At 40.5% G+C, this 20,305-nt stretch overlaps 1 protein-coding gene across 1 annotated transcript in view; it reads right to left on the minus strand.

The window, feature by feature from the left end:
- wdfy3 (WD repeat and FYVE domain containing 3) overlaps positions 1-20,305 on the minus strand; it is a 146,041-nt gene that overhangs the window by 48,198 nt on the left and 77,538 nt on the right. The window contains exons 21-32 of the mRNA XM_057831026.1: positions 18,707-18,925; positions 17,634-17,815; positions 15,123-15,354; positions 14,892-15,052; positions 10,554-10,665; positions 10,278-10,468; positions 9,592-9,744; positions 9,444-9,517; positions 9,194-9,355; positions 6,557-6,772; positions 6,148-6,365; positions 1,808-2,004 (exon numbers count right to left, since the gene is read on the minus strand). Of these exons, the coding sequence (XP_057687009.1) occupies positions 1,808-2,004; positions 6,148-6,365; positions 6,557-6,772; positions 9,194-9,355; positions 9,444-9,517; positions 9,592-9,744; positions 10,278-10,468; positions 10,554-10,665; positions 14,892-15,052; positions 15,123-15,354; positions 17,634-17,815; positions 18,707-18,925 (2,117 nt within the window). The remainder of the gene's footprint in view (positions 1-1,807; positions 2,005-6,147; positions 6,366-6,556; positions 6,773-9,193; positions 9,356-9,443; positions 9,518-9,591; positions 9,745-10,277; positions 10,469-10,553; positions 10,666-14,891; positions 15,053-15,122; positions 15,355-17,633; positions 17,816-18,706; positions 18,926-20,305) is intronic.

A 20,305-nucleotide genomic window follows, 5' to 3' on the forward strand; every position in this document is an offset into this window, starting at 1 on the left:
TCAGCCTCCTAAAGTCACGTGCCATTCCACAAGGAAGATGGCAACTTCCTGGGCGGCACTGAGAGGTGTTCCTCTGAATGACATCTGTTCCGCAGCAACGTGGGCATCGTCTTGTACGTTTGCCCGCTTCTACAGAGTGAATGTGGCAGCTCCTCACCCGGTAGCTTCAGTAGTGCTGTCGGCTTCCTCTCATCGAGACTGATCCTCGGTATGTGTGGTGTCTTCGTGACATTGTTGGTATAAAGTCATCCAGGTGCTAAGCACCGCCCTCTGGCGGTCAGAAGGAATGAAATAGAACGAGAGTTACTTCTGTAACTAAGGTTCTATGAATTCCGGATGACCGCCAGAGCTGCCTGTCACTCAGACTCCCTGCGAGTACATTCCGAAAAGGAACTAGTGCTGGGTGAGCGGGGCTCTTATCGACCTCTGACGTCACCCAGGTCACGTCCAATGGCGTGACTTTGTTGGTATTTTATTCTCGACCTTTGTGCTGCGCACACGTAGATATCCAGGTGCTAAGCACCGCCCTCTGGCGGTCATCCGGAATTCATAGAACCTTAGTTACAGAAGTAACTCTCGTTTTGTGTTGTCTCGACTCCGCGACTCGTTAGAAGTTAACTGGCAGATGTCAGTCAACCAAGAAAGAACTATACATTTTCTAAATACAGTGGTACCTCTACATACGATCGCTTCGACACACGAACTTTTCGACATCCGACGTAAAATTTGACTCGCCATTTGTTTCTACATCCGACGACATGCTCGAAATACGACGACAATGGCAGCACCGCAGACGAATGCACGGCGGATTTTCTTGTGTGACAAATCAACACTGGTTTCAGAAAAGGTTGGTACAGGTGGTGAAACAAGGAAAAAGTTGACGCTTACCTTCTAATGAAGATGCAAATGACAGAAAAATATGAGCGTAGGGTGGGCATCCGTGAAATGGCTCAACAATACATCTCCACGGTCCTCCTCCGACCATCGTTCGCCAGTCTTTATAAGTTAAGCTGACAATTCTTATTATGGTAACATCTCCAGAGAAATCGCCAACTTCGCCACGTTTTTATCATTTATTTCACAACTTATTCAAAACAAAAACACCTTCTGTCTGCCGCAATTGACGGTGTTAAGAAAACATTCAAAGTGAAAGTGAAACTCAAGCTCACCGGTCTGCCTCTGGCACGTCAGCCCCACGGTGCGTTCAGGGTCAGCAAAAAACGTCCGCCGCATTAGAACCCGATTCGTTACATTAATACAGGAATTATTATTATTATTATTATTATTATTATTATTATTATTCCGATTTTGATTTATAATTTATTTGTTTTGCTATGTGTAATTACCATTTGTAATAGTACCAGCAGTATTTTTTAAGGATTTAGTGAAGGTTTTTGGGCTGTGTAACGAATTAATGAAATTATAATGTATTCCTATGGGAAAATCCTGCTCGACATACGACCATTTCGACTTACAAACAAGGTCCTGGAACGGATTAACTTCGTATGTAGAGGTACCACTGTAACAAGGTTTTTTTTTTTTTTTTAATTTAATTTTTTTAAATAACAAGGTTTATTGAGAAAAAAAATAAAAATAAAAAAAAATCCGCGAAGCATGAACCGCTCAAATACGATACGTCACATTACCAGATTTCAGGGTATGTCTGAAATCCAATCTTCCAATTAAAGTAGATCTCTGCTTCAGTGTTCTGACCTTTTCATTAACTCTACTTTGTGTTCAACCTTGGAGATTCAGCTTGAAATATTGGCGTGATAAAGAAGTAGTAAAGGAGGGTTGTGGTACTGACATGTACCTGCAGGCTGTCTGGCAGCTCAGTGACAGGCTGCTGCAGGAAGAGCGCCATCAACAGGAAGTAGAGCTCGGGTACGTTGGTGTGCTTGGGCAGCAGTGTCTGTAGCACCGGGAAGCCCGGGAAGTGGCATGCGTCGCGGTTGATTTCCCGCACCGTAGACCGGCCGCCGGCATTGCGTCCCACATTGAAGCCTGGAAACATCACTGCCGGTTAGTTACTGGCCTCTCCTGGTGAGTCTCAGTATGTGTGAGCAGTAAAGTGGTTGGTTTCCTAAGGATTTCGTCTCTAGCTGGGAATGCATTGGGAACACTAGGATTGCTTGCCAATGGCTGGCAGCGATCATATGCTGCCAGCCTCTCCCAGGTCACGTGAATTGAACGTCGATCACCGTCATTGGCACTGAACAGAGGTGGGTAGTAATTTACTTGAGTCGATTTGTGAAAAAGAAACGCTACTCTTACACCGCTACTTTGGGCTACACTAGTCATTACATTAGTCTTCTTAATCTACATATTAGGTTTTACTTTTTTTTTTTTGCCACAGATGCCAGCAGTTTCTCCACCAGTTTCACCAATGAGACATCGCAACAATAATCACATGCCTTCAATCGGACTCAAACTTGCCATTCTATGATCACGCTGGCCTGTTCAATCATGTAGCATCATCAAAGTACCATAAAAAATTAAGTATTTCGCATAGAGTGCTGCAATCAACATGACTCGAAAGCAGGGATTTTAACCTCTCTCCCAGTTTCTAATTGGCACCAACTGTCCACGGAAAACCGGACATATGATCCTTCTAATTTCATAATAGGAATTATGAAGGAATTATTCACCATTCAACTATTATTGTTATTGTACAGTAAAATAATAATAACAGTTCAAAATAACGCTACTCTTAAGTAAAATCTTTTAACCCTCTGGCACTGAATCAGTTACGGTAATAAGGTTGTTATATTTCACGAAAAAACGGACGAAATACCTCAAACTAAACTTTTAAAAAGTTTGAGATTTCTGTAAACAAAATAAAACAACGAGTAACCTAATTTTAAACTAAAGTTTTTTTAAATAGTTAAAATTCTTGAAAAAAAAATCAAGAGGGTCTCCAATGCTGTACACATATTATCCTTGGTGTCCATCCAGGACAAATCCTCTCTTTATGCAAACAAGTTCAAACAAACTATGACCAGCCGGTTCCCTAAAGGTATCATCAGTCCAGAGGCATGATAAGTACACTTGAAGAGAGGCCAAGCACTCTACTGTCCAATTCCAAACCTACAGGCAACAATAAGTCCGCAATTAATTATTCAGTCGGAGACAAAAAAAATTAAAATTAAGCTTTAAGGATTGACATCTACAGTCATGTGAAAAAATTAGACACCCCATGAAATATTCAATTCTTTATTAAGAAATGTTCACATTTCAATGTCTGATGTTGTTTTTCCTCATCTTTGGAAAAGAATAGAGGTGCATGATAATTATCGGTCCGATAGTAGGAATTATGACGTCATCCCAATAGATCCAATAACATTAGATATTATCGGGCTTATCGATATTAATTTTGGCACTGTGTCGGTGGATTTGGATGTATGCGTTTGAGTTGTTTCATGGACCAAGACCACAAAAGTCTCCTCTCCTCTTGCACCAAATGTTTAATCTGCTGACGAAGCACAATACCTGTTGGGTTTATATTTGTTTCAGTTCAGCCCTCATTGTTCAGGGGAACACATCATCAATAATATTAACTAATTGATGGTGACTGACTCAAATGTTATCTATTTGAAAAAATAAATATGGGCACTCTGAAGTCAAAACTGTTCTTGTCTTTGTTTTTTTCATTATAATAATGTTCATGTCATCATGAAAATTCTGGTTAGGTCAAAGGCAAGTCTATGTTGAATCCACCAGTAGTATTTTTGGCCTATACATGTTCAAAAACCCATTCGAATATACATTTAGAAATTATATATATATTATCGGTTATCGTATCGGTATCGGCCTGGAAGAGCAGGAAGTTATCGGTATCGGTTTCAAAAAATGGATATCGTGCACCCCTAGAAAATAAAGTGATTTAATTGCAGGTAAACAATAAAAATTAACATGGTTTTACTCATTAAACCAAATACTGTATATCAACAATAATGCATATTCTGAGAAATAAGTTAGGACACCCTACCACCTAATAGCTAGTGTTACCCACTTTGGCTGAAATGGAACGCTTTTTGTAGCCATCTACCAGTCTTTGAAATTGGTCTGAAAAAAGTTTGCTCCCCTCCTCAACGCAGAATACTTTTACCAGTGACTGACTGTTGAAGTCAGAGAAAACAGCATGGTGGGATCAAAAGAGCTGTCTCAGGCCATCAGAAAGAAGATTGTACACACCTCTGAGTCTGGTAAGGCATTTCAAAAGATCTCAAAAGAATATAAAATCCGCTATTCCACTGTCCGGTAAATAGTCTACAAGTGGAGGACATTCAGAACAACTGCCAACATGCCCAGGTCTGGCCATCCAAGGCAAGTTCACCCCGAGAGCAGACCGCAAGATCATCACGGGACCTACAGCAGGCTCTTGATACTGTTGATGTGAAAGTGAATGCCTCTACAGCCAGAAAGAGACTACACAAATTTAACATTCATGGGAGGTGTGCAAGGAGGAATCCTTTGCTTTCCAAGAAGAACATGAAGGCCAGACTGAAGTTTGCCAGAGTGAATGTAGACAAAGACCAGAAAGACTTCTGGAACAATGTTCTTTGGACAGATTAATCTAAAATTGCATTATTTGGACACCTGAACAGAGGACATGTTTGGCATGAACCCAATACAGCATTACAGGAAAAGGACCTCATACCAACTGTGAAGCATGGAGGTGGAAGTGTCATGGTTTGGGGATGCTTTGATGCAGCAGGACCTGGCCAGCTCACCACCATAGAATCAACCATGAATTCTATCATGTATCAGAGGGTGCTTGAGGAACAAGTGAGATCATCTGTGACAAAATTAAACCCGAAGCAAAACTGGAACCTGCAACATGACAATGACCCAAAACATACCAGTAAATCCACCAAGGAGTGGCTGAAAAGGAAGAGAGTCCTGGAATGGCTGAGTCAAAGCCCAGATCTTAATCCCACTGAGATGCTTTGGGCTAACTTGAAACGGGCTGTACATTCAAGAAACCCCTCAAAAGTCTCACAGCTGTAAATATTCTGCGTTGAGGAGTGGGGCAAACTTTCGTCAGACCAATGTCAAAGACTGGTAGATGGCTACAAAAAGCGTCTCACTTAAGTTATTTCAGCCAAAGGGGGTAACACTAACTATTAGGTGGTAGAGTGTTCCTCAGTTTGAATACGCATTTTTGTTGATATATTTGGTTATTTTTTGTTGTTTACCTACAATTAAATCATTTTCTTTTCCAGATATAAAGATAAAAATGAGATCACACATTGATATGTGAACATTTCTTGACTGAATGACTGAATATTTAATGGGGTGTCCTAATATTTTCACATGACTGTATCTATCACTGCAAAGTATAGTACCTAGCAAATATCATTCTTATCCATCCACAAATAATATAAGTAGCCATTTAAGTTAGTGTTCTCATCACAAAGACGACAACTGAAGCGAGTTACATCTTTTGCCCAATCTACAGATCCCAAGAAATCCCAATCAACTAAATTGAAATGTGGATAGTACTTCAATTTATGGGCATGAAAACCAGCAAATCTGTGTCCAATGTTCATATTATAATGAACTAGGAGTAAAATCAGCTTTTGGAGAGTGATTTTTGGTGGTCATAATGATACAAGGTGGGAATTTACAGTATGTAGCAAAGAAAAATATGTTACAATGAGAGAGCTAAAAACGAACTAAAATATGGCGAGGGACAACTGTCCAGTGGCAGCTTGACTGACAACAAACCAACTTCAATAATTTGGCATGCAATCCAGGCACACTAATATAAAAAAATAATCATCCCTTGTTTGCTAAAAAAAAAAGAAAAAAAAGGCATACAGTTAGCAACTTAAAGCAGAGGAAAATAGAATCAAGGAATTTTGACAGCACAAAGCTAAAAACATTGCAAAAATGCGACATTATCACAGCAAAATTTTGCTGATTTCAACTACAGCAGATGGTAGTGTGTCTAATTAAGGAGAACTGAAGCAGGAGTCTGCTCAGGATGAAAAGCGGCACTCAGGACTCTACGGGAGGACATCAGCGAGTTGAAAAAAATGACAAACCAACCCTTGGCCGTGCGGCGTACAAACCGGGAACCCAAGGACGGCCAACTCCGGTGAAAATGGACCCCAGTCACTTTGAAGGGAGCCTCGCACTCACCCAGCACGGTGCCGATCTTGTTGGTGAGCACGGAGTCGGTGTGGTCCAACCAGCCGCCGCCGCATGCGCCCTCCTTGAAGCGGTGGAGGACGGCCGGGTTGGACAGAAGTACGGTGAGGATCCAAAGAGCCGCCGCCACCGTGCTAGAGTGAAGGTGCTCCTCCATGAACATCAGAAGCCAGTCCAGCCCCAGGGTGCGAACCAGATCTTCACATGCCCTAAAACGGGGGCGGAGAGATCAACTTTTTTCATTTGGAGTCATTGGAATTTATCAGATCTGCAACTGAAGAGACCTTCGTTTAAGCAAATTGTATCGAATCAATATTGAATGAATTAATGTGGATTGTAAATAAAGTGAAGAGCAATTGGACTGGTTTAGATGTTGAGCGTGCAATGTGTGTAGACATACTGTGAGTTGATGGCCGTCTTGTCCTTGGTGATGAAGAGCAGCTTGAGTAGGTTGTCCAGCAGCCTGTTTCGGAGCAGGATGAGGTTTGCGGACAACAGGCCGCCAAAGTCATCCTCGTTCCCTGCATCCGTCTTCTCCTCGTTGTTGAGTTCCATCACCACGAATTTCTCGCACACTGCAAACGTGGGCAGCGTGGACGACAAGAACTGACCGAACCTGCAACCACACCAAAGAGTGGGAACTAGGAATTAGGCCTGAACGATATTGGAAAAAACTATCATTGTGATTTTTGGGGAGTTTGCGCAATATTGCAACATTAAAACTAGAAGAATTTTCACCAAATAACTTGAATAGTTCTGTTTGGGATAGGACTACATAATATTGGAAAAAATTAACATTGCAATATACTATATTGCCAAGGCTCCACACTTACTGAAAAATGGTGCGATCGGCCCGATTTCCGATCAGATTGGGGACATCCCGAATTTATATAATGCCTTGACTGTCTGTCGCATTGACGCTGTTAAGTGCTCTATGTTACGTTTCTGCCTTAGAAACTAGATGTCTGTAAGTATTTTACATCTATACCAACTTGTAAATAAGCAGTATACAGTATGTGCGCTTATGGGGAAAAGCTATATGAACAACTTGTGTGTTATGTGTTAATAAGTCCTACTGTATGGAAGCTAACCTATACTTATAGCATGTAGCTCAAGTAAAGTGTGGTGTCTAAATTTGTATACCTGCGTGTATTGTGCAGCTGTGTTGAATGAATGCATGTTTCTTTGTTACAGTTTCACAAGCTTAAATGAATTACTACATATAAAAACAAGAAGACTCCAAGACTTGTGTTTGACTGGATGGCATACAATGTTAGCTGGCTGTCAGGCATTGCACAAGGAAACACACTTTTTTGGGTAGTACACTTCTATATATTTTTTTATTTTTTAACAATAATAAAGTAACAAAATAAATCAGAGATATAATGGTATTGCCGGAAAAATATATATATATATATATATATATTTTATCCTCCGCAACACTCCTGGAAAAAGAGGAGGAGGAAGTACTGTAAACAGTACAATACTGTAACATGTTTTTGTTAAAAAAATAAATAAACAAAACAAACTTTTTCGGTATCGGCAGATTCTCAAAATCAGGTAAATCAGACTCGGGTTCAAAAGTACACCTTCGAGAAATCCATAGTGGGAATGTTTAAGACTTCTACTGTTATCTGATTTTGCTTGGTGAATAACAATTGTAATTTTTTTCAAATTTTTAGAAAGATTTCTACATTGGAGCGACTAAGAAGTCATTGCAGAGCACATTCGGCATGTGCGGAATAGCGGTGTGCCAATACAGTGATTATTAGATTACTCGAGATTCAACACGTGACGATTTGATTACGATTCATAAATGTTAAAAAAACGGTGATTTTTCCTCATAACTTAATGACAGCCGCTGCTAGCAGAATGAAATTCAAAACACATTTGCCACCCGGACACCTTGGGGGACGTATGAATTGAGGACGGCTGCAGCGGAAGTTACCGTGCGAGAGATTTACTCCCGTACAAAAGACTCAAAAATACATTTGTGTATGAGACAGGCAAGCACCAAGCGGACGCGCTTTGGGTCATCTTCCGACCGTTATTTTTATACAACTTATTTTTTCTAGAACGAGAGGGGAAGAGAGATCGTTCGCTGCTCCTTGCCTTTCAGTTGTCCAGCAGTAGGTTCAAGTCGTGTTAATTGGAAAATGTCCCTAGTATGTTGCTAAGTGTACAAAAGTTACTCCATATGGAGAACGTGTAAAACCAGGATTAAGTACACCAGTAACACTACAAACAATAGTACAGAAATCTATGAAAACAAAGTATATTGTTTAAAAGAAGTATTATTTCTAAAGGCACTTCATGTTTGTTTGCAGAAAATGTGTAATTCAGCACTAGGGTAGTGTGCTGTGGCAACTCGTTGTGTAAGCGAGAGGCTGTTCTCGGCAGTGTGAGTGGATTTGAGTGGACTCACTCAATGAAGCATTTGATAAAGACAAGCATTTTTGTATGTTATTCTTGTTTTAAAATAATTAACATTATGAAGGCGACACGGTGGGACAGTAACAAGTTTAAACTATTTTTTTTAACAACACTTTTTTGGGGGATTGGATCGGGACTCTGTATCGGCAAATTCCAAAATCAGGTGTATCGGACGCAAAAATATGCGATTGGGAATGAATTTATGAAGAGTGCTTTGCCACAGCAGCTCTTAAAATGTTTTATAATACATAACATGGTGTTGAAAGCTGAGCAGAAAGGATAGTGAGATGAGGTATGATTGGTTTTATGCGAGAATGCACTGTACCTTCATGTAGTATATCTATGTATTTTGACTAACTGAATCCGCCAAAGTTGCTATACAAGATGGCTGACCCGTTACACGTGTGCAGAACACATAAATCATGCGAACCAGATCACATACTGACAGGCATCACCTGTCATTTCCCAAAAACAACATCTTGCCATCCTTCCCATGAGAAATACCATTACGCAAAAGCAAATGACTGATTGGTACATGTGTTGGTTGGTTTCCCATGCTAACTAGGTACAAATACCGATAATCGTGTCAAAATACTGATCTCACCTGAGCAGGTCGTAAGGGTTGGGAAAGCCCTGCAGCAGCAGGCTGAGCACATTGCTGATGGCGGCAACGGTGGGCTGCGACAGTGACGTGTCCCTCAGGGTTAGCAGCAGTCTGGGCACCAATTGGAACTCGCGCAGAAGCCTGGCGTTCTTGGCCGCCTCGCTGTTGAGAGGGCCAGGAGAAAAAAAATGGTTAATCGATAATGGAAACGCAGGCGGTTAATGAATGGATAAGAAAAAGAGAGACTCACCTTGACTCTGTCAGAAGCTCGATGAAATGCTCAAAGAGAGAAAGGTGCAGTTCGTAAGGAGCGTGGAGCCAAACCTGAACAAAGAAACACAAATACTCAAAAGTTTTTTATTTCTGAATAATTTTAGCTTTTTAAAATCTTTTTTTACCTCAAAATCACAGAGAAGGTCTTGGAAAGCGGTGGAGTTGGGAATAATGGAGGTCTCGTGACCGCTGTCCACAGTGCCCACCAGTGAGAAGGTGAGGTGCAGGATGTGGCTGTTGAGCAGAGAGCGCTTCTTCTTCAGCAACATTGCCAGCAGCTGCGCAAAAGGAGGTTTCAGTTCACCACTACCACACATTGCCACTCAGTTCACTTTAATTTAAGGCTGCAACAACTAATTGATTACTGTAAATCGATTAATAAATTAGTTGCCAACTAATTTGATATTCAATTTTTTGCTGGCAGCTTTGAGCGTCCCGTTTGGGTCCTTGTTTGTGTGTAATGTGAGGCTGCGCGTGCGTGCCAGTGATTACAGCAAGAGAAAGAGAGAGTTCACTGCTACACTAGCCCTAACCTGAAACAATATTACAATTACAAAAATGTTGTGAGCTAGATTGTATTTTGTGTTGTTAAATCCAGTATGCCTCCTTCAGAGGTGAGTAAATGATGCCAATTTTTTTGTTTGTATACTTTGTTGATTAGACTTTACTACATAGAACGGAGTGCTAAGCTAGTTAGCGATTATGCTAATCAGTGTCTTAAGTGTGTGTTTGTAATGTGTTTCGGAGAAGCATATTAGCACTTGAGTTAAAATAATCGTTAGTTGTAGCCCTATTATGACTGACTCCTCACCTGGTAGCCCTTGATGCGCTCCATCTCTTTACTAGCGAGCGGGTTGCTCTTCACCACACAGACAAGTGCTTTGACAGCAGCGTACAGACCCTCCACGTCCGACGCCATGGCGACAAGACCCAAAATGGCTGCTGCCCCACCTACGTACTGCAGGTTGGTGGCAACTGGCTTGGGTGAGAAAGCACGCACGCCTGTGGGGGAAAAAAGGGTTATTGTGTAAAAGGTTTGTTGGCATCAGGAGCTAGTTTTTTTTTTTTTTTTTTTTTTTTTTTTTACCTAAGTAGCCAATGACGGCAGCGCCGATGGTACGGGCTGGACCGTTGAGGTGGCCGGCCGCGTTGTGGATCAGCTTGACAGGTGTGGCATTTTCGTGGGAGGACACAGCCAGCTACAGAAAAACGACAGACGTAGAAGAAGAAAGGCAAAGGTTACGCTAATGACAAGCGGCTTTAAGGTAATGTGGCAGTATACAATCTCCCCAGGTAAATGTCCTATGTTCACAAAAAGCTAGTGATGGGTGAAATGTACTGAGACTCCAAAGTGTCGGTCAAATAACAGTGCAGCTGCTAAAAGTGGCGCGGGAAGTAGGGTGCTGAGGGTGCTGCAGCACCCCCTGGTGTTCAGGAGAGAAAGTGTTTTGGTAGATTCTTTTTTTGTTGTTTTTGTTAAAAATAAATCGATAAATAAAACATTAAAACAATAGCATATTGAACTTTGAGGATTAAATAAATATGTCAGCACATGACACCTTGCTTGCTACCAGATCACATTGGATAAGGCGTTAACATGGTACAAAAACAAATTAGCGATTATTTTCTTCACAAAAAAAAAAAAAAAAAAAAAAAAAAAAAACACGCGCACAGCCATATGATTATTCTGATATTCGTGTGCAATTTATGTGAGTGTTGTGAAAAGTGTTTGTTAAACTAAGGCTTATTGGACCTCTTAGTTTCCAAATGTGTTTGTGTGTCATTGTGCCATCTAGCTGCAGGGATTTACATTATAACAAACGGGTGCTTTTTTTATTTTGAATACAAAAACCCCAACACACACCGTAGGTGAAACAGAATGCTGTCTTTGCCTAGGAGTAGTACGTAAACTATCCAGCATGTGTGTGTACTACCATTGAGCATGCCATGTATGGAAATATAGCACCAGCATGACAAAACGGCTGTTTTTGGATGGGAAAAAAACAAAATAAGATCCTCCGCACCCCTGCTGTGAGTGACTTCCAGCACCCCTGGCTGCAAAGCAAAGTGTGGTTCAGTGACATAAAGAATTACGTTTGAACCTTCCTTGAGCACGGTACTACGTGCCAGATTCTATAAGGGGTTTACTGACACCGCCTGTGATTTGAATAAAAAAAGGCGCAGCAAAATACAATGGCGTCTCCCGCGCGTCTTGTGTCATTTTTCAGTCTACTGAAGATATTTGCATTTTGCAATTTTGGAAGTTGGATCAATATACATAGTCAAAAAGAGGGAAGTATTCCCTGAGTCTTTAGACCTCATCAGTAATAACAAGGTTTGTCTTATCCAGTGTTGTTAATAACGGCGTTACAATATAACGGCGTTACTAACGGCGTTATTTTTTTTCAGTAATGAGTAATCTAATTAATTACTTTTCTCATCTTGGCAACGCCGTTACCGTTACTGAGGCGGGAAAGGCGTGCGTTACTATGCGTTACTAAGTTGGTTGAATAAAAAAAAGTCTGAGAGAAACGGACTCACGGGGACGAGAGCAGAGCAGGAGTGGGGAAGACGCCGTTGCGACCGCGATGCTAGATGGCTCCAATAATACCTGACTGCAGCCATAGCCGACAAACTACGCCCACATGACACGGTAGATATCATATTATAGATCTAGATGCATATGACAGACACTGCTGCATTGCCAACATGTTTTAAGGACTACATGCGTTTGTAAACAGCCGCCATCTTAAAGCAGTAGACCTCTCAGGAAGGCCCTGATGTAGAGATCCTTCCTAGCGAACCTAAGTAATTTTTTTTTATCTAAAATGCTCCTAAATCGGCAAAATCTTAACTTAAATCTATCTTTAAATGATGAAACAGTTTTAAAACTTACACATGTTTAAAGTAGACAGAAGGGAACTAATGCAATAACGGGAGAAATTTTAACAACTTTAACGATTGATTCACAACTTTAAATGACTTCCACACATAGCAAAGGTTACTAGCTAGTTATCGCAATACCCTTAAGTGGAGGGTAAAGAATTGGGCTTGGGCCAATTGTCCCCCAAGCCCTTTAAGCTTCACATTGTGTGACCTGTTTTTGTTTTTTTTTTTTTTTTTTTTTTTTTGGGGAGAAAAAAAAATATCACTAGTTACTTTGCCAAGTAACTAATTACTCTTACATTCAGGTAACTGAGTTACTAATGCAATTACTTTTTGGGAGAAGTAATTTGTAACTGTAATTAATTACTTTTTTAAAGTAAAATTAACAACACTGCATGGCACTAAATGCGTTAGTAGACAGCCGCCATCTTAAAGCAGTAGACTTTTTAGGACGGCTCTGTTGTAGAGAACCTTTCTAGCGAACCTAAGTAACTTTTTATCTAAAATACTTCTAAATCGGCAAAATCTTGACTTGAATCTATCTTTAAATGATGAAACAGTTTTAAAACTTTAATATGTCGAAAGTAGAGAGAAGGGAACAAATGCAATAATGGAAGCAATTTTAACAACTTTTAACAGTTGATTCAGGGTAAAGGGTAAATTAGGGTAAAGAATTGGGCTCGGGCCAATTGTACCAAAAACCTTCACAAAAAACTTCACATAGTGTGGCCAATGTTTTTTTGTTTTTGTTTTTTTTTTTTGAGGGAGAAAAAAAAAGTAATTATCACCAATTACTTTGCCAAGTAACTAATTACTCTTACATTCAGGTAATTGAGTTACTAACGCAATTACTTTTTGGGAGAAGTAATTTGTAACTATAATTAATTACTTTTTTTCAGTAAGATTAACAACACTGGTCTTATCAAAATCAATATAAATAAATACGATTCTATTCATTTTACAACAGCAAAGTTCACTATTATGCAGCTTATATAGACACGCAAGGGGTGCAAAATTACACATCTTCCGCTCACATAGAATAGAAATAGCGGTTTACTGTTTCAATTATCCTTATTTATTTACAACTGATACTTCAATGTAACACAGTCCCATTACTATTTCTAATACTGTGTTTCATGGTGGTTGCTATACCTTTGGGTGTGTATTTGTCCATGTCAGTGTTTTTCAACCTTTCCTGTGTCACGGCACGTTTTTACATTGGAAAAAATCTTGCGGCACACCACAAACCAATTACTTTCTGTACAGTATATTTCATTATGAAATAATTTCTCAATATTTATACTTACTCTGTGTGAAACTTGAGCCTGTATGGATAAACACAAAGCCGATACCCTTGCAGGAATCTTCGTTAACAGCTCTTAGTCTCTGTTTTTATATTTTTTTTTATAGCAGTTAGGCTTGAAAAGCTCCGAATTGTCAGATGGGGACTTTAGAAATGTCTTTAACCGCAAGCATCTCACTGACAATGGCTTTGCACGCAGGTAGTATTGCCTCTTTTTGGATTCAGCTTCAGCAACAAGTTTAGCAACAAGATAACCTTTGAGGGCTTTTTCATTTACCATTGTAGTGTTTCTCAAAAAAGTTGCCTTTTTTCTCTCTGTGTTTTCATGGAGGCGAACAAAATAGTCAATCGACTTGGTTTGAAACGAGAGCAAATGCAACTGCTCATGTCACGTTCAAGAACTGCTCGGATTTTTAGCTATCAGCTACCTTGCTGTCCTTGACAGTGTGTTGGAATAAAACACAGGGGGAGGATTGACGGTCTCAAACATGGATGAAATGGAAAGGACACTTCCGTGCATATTGACACTTGACGACTCTAATCATATGACGTACAGTTGACATGCTGGGGTCCACATTTTCGCAGACGGCAGGGTAGCTGATGGCTAAAATTCTGAGCAGTTCTTGAACGCGACACAAACAATACTTTGCTCATTTGCACACGACCGCAAGCTTCTACCTACTCCTCCTTTCCTACTGCGACTTGTTACACGTGGAAAGTAGGATGCGTGCAAAAACAAAAAGGGGAGAGGCTTCCACTTATGCACATTTATTCACAAAAAAAAGAAAAAAATAAATAAATCCGCCTTGACTACTTGTCACTCAAGAGCTCAACGGTTCGCACACACGCGTTCGCAGAACTCCAACATAAAAGAAGGCAGCAACAGAAGAACATATTCAACGTAAATAAAGCGGTGCCACCGCGTGGTGGATGTTGGGAGGATCACAATTTAAGGAGGTGACTGTTACAAACTCTGCCCGACGACGTAAAAAAAAAAAATCCGATATTGGATAACTTCTCGCGGCACACCAGACGATCTCTCACGGCACACTAGTGTGACGCGGCACACCGGTTATAAAACACTGGTCTATGTGATGGACAAATAAGCAATTCTGGATTTGGACCTATAGATGGTGTCATAGAGTAAATGAATCATTATAAAGTGTCGGCATATGTAACAGCAAAATTGGCTGAAAATATCAATGCTTCATCTGAACTTGACTACAAAAAGCTCACCTGTTTGGCGATGGCCTTGCTGTCGAGCTTGTTGTAGACCTTCCTGATCTTAGCCACAGTTAGCGTAGACACGGAGACGGCGAAAAGGCTGAAGGAAACCTTCTCCTCAGGCACCAGCGCTACAGGGGCAGCCGGTGCCACCTCCGCCTTGGATTCCTTGCCTACACAACAGCGTGACAGACAGTCAATGAAAAACAGAAGAATGGGTGTGCAAGAGGAGGTGGTGCTTACATGGCAGGTAGACGGCCTGCAAGCTTCCCACGTTAGTGGGGCCCAACTCGAAAATGGCGGCCACGCTGGTGGCAGGAAGCGCCTCCTCGAGGAAATGGCACGGCCCCAGGCGCCACACCAGCGCCGAAAGTTGGCGCTGGGCTGGTGGCGTGCCTACATAGCCGTACACTGTACTGGCCACTGGTGGGTTGGCAGAGCCAGAGCCGCCTGGGACGCTATGGACGTAGTGGAGCTGAAAGAACATTAGTCATTAAAAGGGGGAAGAATGATTTTAGAAATATCATAAATACCTTATTTTGGGAAGGGATTGAGTGACATATTTCTGAATATCTTTTGCTTTCGCACAACCCCAAGTAGGGGTAAGAACTTCTGGGTACCACAAGATACAATAGAATTTGCGATGCAAAAACTCACGATAATCTCATGATACGGCAATACAACAATTATCCATACACGCGTCAAGAAATCATTCTACAGTATTCTACAATGCACTTAAAAAACAGAAAAGTAAACTCTGCTCTTCTGTGAATTGAAATGAGTTTATCATTAGTAGACATTAGGGCTGAATGATTTTGGGGAAAAAAACTTATATTGTGACTTTTGGGGGTTTGTGATATATATTGCAGAACTAAAACTAGACCCGGGCTTCGGCCTTCCTGTGTGGAGTTTGCATGTTCTCCCCGTGCCTGCGTGGGTTTCCTCCGGGAACTCCGGTTTCCTCCCACATCCCAAAAACATGCATGGTAGGCTGATTGAACACTCTAAATTGTCCATAGGTGTGAGTGTGTGCGTGAATGGTTGTGTGTCTCCTTGTGCCCTGCGATTGGCTGGCAACCAATTCAGGGTGTCCCCTGCCTACTGCCCGAAGTTAGCTGGGATAGGCTCCAGCACCTCCGCGACCCTCGTGAGGAATAAGCGGCATGGAAAATGAATGAATGAACTAAAACTAGAAGAATTTTCATCAGATGCCTTAAATAGCTCTGTTTGGGAAGACTTTGGTTGACTCACCGTGACCAAATAGTATTCATATAATAACGTTAAATCCAGGCTAAGGGGGTTCATCTGTTACGTATGAAGATTGCTGTATATAAAAGTGATCCAAAAGGCCATGTCTCTGCACACATGTGGCTTTAACCCTTTAACACCAGACGTGTCGGCGGCGACACGTTTACGCATATCATATTTGAAGCCTCGTCACGCTGTAATTACATCACCCACGTGCCACTGGTTGATCTCGTTTGAAAGTGCGGAAGTTGAGGTCCATGCCTGTTTTTACCTGAAGTCAATCGACCAAGTAAAACGGGAGATAATGTCAATTGGGTTTTATCGTTTTATTGCCTTCATAAATAAACTTTTAAAAAGTTGCATGGACCCTATGTTTAAATCCATATTTTTATCATTTCTTGTCCCTTTTGAAAATGGAAAGCACCATGAAAAACAACATATCCCAGGAGTCATTGTGAGTTCACGTAGGAAGAACGTCATCCAATAACATATTATCGAGCAATGCAAGGTAGCGAGCCACGTTTGGATAATTATTCATGTTTATTTGGGAATAATTTATTTGGTTTCTTAAAAACAAGTTGTTAATTGTTATTTGGTTCTATAAAGTAAGTAGTTATTTGTTGTTTTGGTTTAGTGGGACGGCCTTGTGACGTCATGTCGTACTATATAATGGGCAGCGAGAGCTGTTTTGGACAAGTCAGTTGGAGTCGGCATGAATGAGGAAGCATAGGAAACTAATGAGCCCGAATAATTTTTTTGACCTACATTCTTCTACATTCTCTTTTTCTAGCGATCTCAGTTTCTCATTTTCGTTTGTATTTTGAATATCGGTGGTATTGCTTTTTGTTGTATTAAACAACGAACACGTAAGGAGCGGCGTGAGAGTTTTTCTTCGCTGTCTCGCAGGTACGAGGGAGAAGAAGAGGATAGCATCGGGTTGAAGGGCTTTTCGTTGTGGATCCTACAGTGCGGAATGAAACGAAAACTAAATTTAGCGTAAGCATTTGTGTTTTTTCATCAGTTCGAGGAAGAGGCTGGCCAGATTTGTTGTCGGGGACCCAACCAGACAATTGTGAACATTTTTTTCTATAATATGTAAAGGCAAAATCGAATGCATGCAAAATTGAAATAAATATACCCAGGCCTTAAAGGGTTAAACAGTGAAACCTTTTTAAAACGCTACATATCAATTCTCGGCAGGAGCATTTAGATAACTTTTTGGGATGTAAAGTAACGCATTAAATCACCATCACGAAATATTGTCACACCCCTACCTCCTAGCATTGTGTAAATCAATTCCTGGCATTGTTTCTCTGTTCTTTGCCCATCTTTTTTTCAGTTTGTCAAATAATTTACAACATTAATGAATATCCCGTCATGAGGGCAGGAAAACAGAAAAAATGTAGCCTGGTCCTTATCTGATTTTTCCAGGAAGAAAATTGATGCTTTCCCAATAAACAACGTGGCTTCCTCGGCGGAGGCCCTCATTTGTCTCGAGGTACGTACCTTAACAGTGTTGACGAGCTGTCCGTCCAGGTAGAGGGTGGCCATGCTGTTCTTCAGCATGCCCTTGCTCATGACCAACACCAGGTGGTGCCACTGGCCCTCGGCAATCAGCTCACCACAGCGGAATCGGGCACAGCAGGGAAGGATTTCATAGAAAGATGCCTCTTCACTTGACTCATCAGCTGACCAATATAAAAAGAGAGGAAAAACAGACACGCTCAGTTATTAATATCGTGGAAGTCATTTTGCAATCATCTGTTTGCTATTTGGTCGAAAGTTTCAATAAATGTTCCCTGAAGGACTGACCCCTGGTGCCAAAGTAAAATGATTATGAATGTGACAATGAAAAATTGGAAATGGAAATTGAATACATTGAAAATGACTTTTAATAATCAAAACATTTTGCTTGAAAGGACAATTTTCTAATAAATTTAAGTGAATACATTTTTTAAAGCAGAGAGTTAATTATAGAAAAAAAAAAAGACGAAATCTATAAATACTGCATGAAAATAAAGAAATAATAATTGCCAATTATATACACTCAATAAAATGTCATTAAATAATAAAGAGAATATGCTGTCAATTATCTATCAATAAAGTAATTAGATAGAGTAAACAAAGGAACATAAAACAAGAGAAAAATTAACAAATACGGAACAAAAAAAATACATTAAATAATTTTAAAATAAAATATCCCAAATTCTAATTTAAGAATAACAAATAAAATATGAATGAAGTCGTTAAAATGAAGTTAATTTATTACAAATAAATATGCTATTCAAGCTTAAAAATCAAATAACGATGTCTTTAAATAATTAAAATGAATTTGCAATTTTGTAGTCAAAAAAATGTCATTGTCAAAATGCATTGCAAAAACATATACAGTAGATATACTATTGCGTAATGAAAAATGTGATCAAATCAATACAACTGACATGAAATAATTATAAATAAAATTCTGGGGGCAGCAAGTTCATTGAAAATTGAATCAAGAAATGGCATTGAACGACAAGTAAATCAATGTAAATGCAGTGAAATACGTCAAGGCATGTAAAAAAAGAATGAAGACTTACAGTAGGTCTGCAGCAGTTCCTCCTTGGTGGAAACGGTGAGCGAGCGGTCTTTGGCCGAAAGCACCACGGCCAAGCAGACGTAATGTTGCTCCGACGACGTGGCGCGGCGCACCACTGTCAGAAGGCGTACTGGGTGGTTCTGTGGCGGTGCGCTAAAGCGCTCCACGCAGAACCAGGTGGAGTAGCTCAGGCCTGAGGGCGGAGGAAACAGACGCTCCCCTGCAGGAACCACACAAGAACAGATGATCGTGGCGACCATTAAAATATTGTTGAAAAACAACGTCATTTTTTAAAATGCGTAACAACATTTGGTCATATAATACTCAGTAAAGTAGAGGTGCTAGCTACTTATGTGGTAAAAGGAAAAGAAAGGCAAAAAATGTCACCAACAAGATATGAGTTGCTTGAATAGCTCCAAACGATGCATATTTTTCCATAAAATATCAAGACTCTTCCTAGTTGTTTTTTTATCTAGATCACATTCAAACTACTTGTCAACATGTCAAGACAACAAAGGAAAAACAACCTGCAGTAAAACCTCCAGACGGAGCAGGAACATCAAAGCACGTAAGGCATGGAAAGAGGAAGAGATAGAGGAAGAAAGACGAGAGGAACGACACTAACGAGACAATGATATGACGATTCTGGGAACCAGTGTTGTTTTCATCAATGACCATTTAGAGATTGCACATTTGAGACACTGGCGCCTAGGGAGTTAGTTGGATCCTCCTCAAAATTGGTGAGACTGTTCATGAGACATATGAGATCTTAAGTTATCAAAATGGTGAGTTTTCATTCACGGGCCTGAATTATTTTTTTGTATATGAGAGGTTTCCCAGCCTGAACACGACTGCATTGAGACATTACCCATTAGGCCTGGCGCCCCCCGCTGGGAACAAGAAACGTAGTTTTTTACTAGACAGGTTCCTCCTCCAAGGGAAAAAAATCAATTGACCTCAAACCTGCACCAGGGGCGCCTTAAGATATGTGTTCAGGTGCCTGAAATATTGAGGTTTCGTTGAAGCAGAGGGGTCCAAAATGAAAAGTGAACATGACCATCTGCATTTTGTCTCCCCACAAATTTTGAACAGTCATTACTTGGTAGATATACAACATATCGGTCCCAAACTTCCCATGCTTGATGAGAGTCGTACCCTGGAGAGTCTAGTAGAGGTCATTTGCATCAACCCTAAAGCGCAAACTAGTGGCTACAGAAGGTCACTCATTTTACTTATACATGTCCAGTTCCTTTTAAAGTTGCTCAGTGTAGTTAAAGACCTTTTGTAATACTACATTTTAAGGCCCATGTCCACATGGAAGTTCTTCAGGGACATTGACAGCTTAGACAGCCACGAAATCTGGCATACATGGGTGAATTGGCCCAATAAGAAGATTCATTTTGGTCTCCTTTTTTTGTATGACCCTCTTCAATTGGGGGTTTTTCACCTAGGTGTGTGAATGTATTTCTCAACTCAGGATATATCTCTGTCATCTCTGTCAGTCATGCCTACAACACAAAAGAAGTGAACTTCAAACACATGTCAGTTTCTCATGAGATGATTTGAGGGGGACGATCTGCCACCACCCTTAGCTATGTGC

The sequence above is a fragment of the Corythoichthys intestinalis genome, chromosome 3 (assembly GCF_030265065.1).
Source record: "Corythoichthys intestinalis isolate RoL2023-P3 chromosome 3, ASM3026506v1, whole genome shotgun sequence".
NCBI lineage: Eukaryota > Metazoa > Chordata > Actinopteri > Syngnathiformes > Syngnathidae > Corythoichthys > Corythoichthys intestinalis.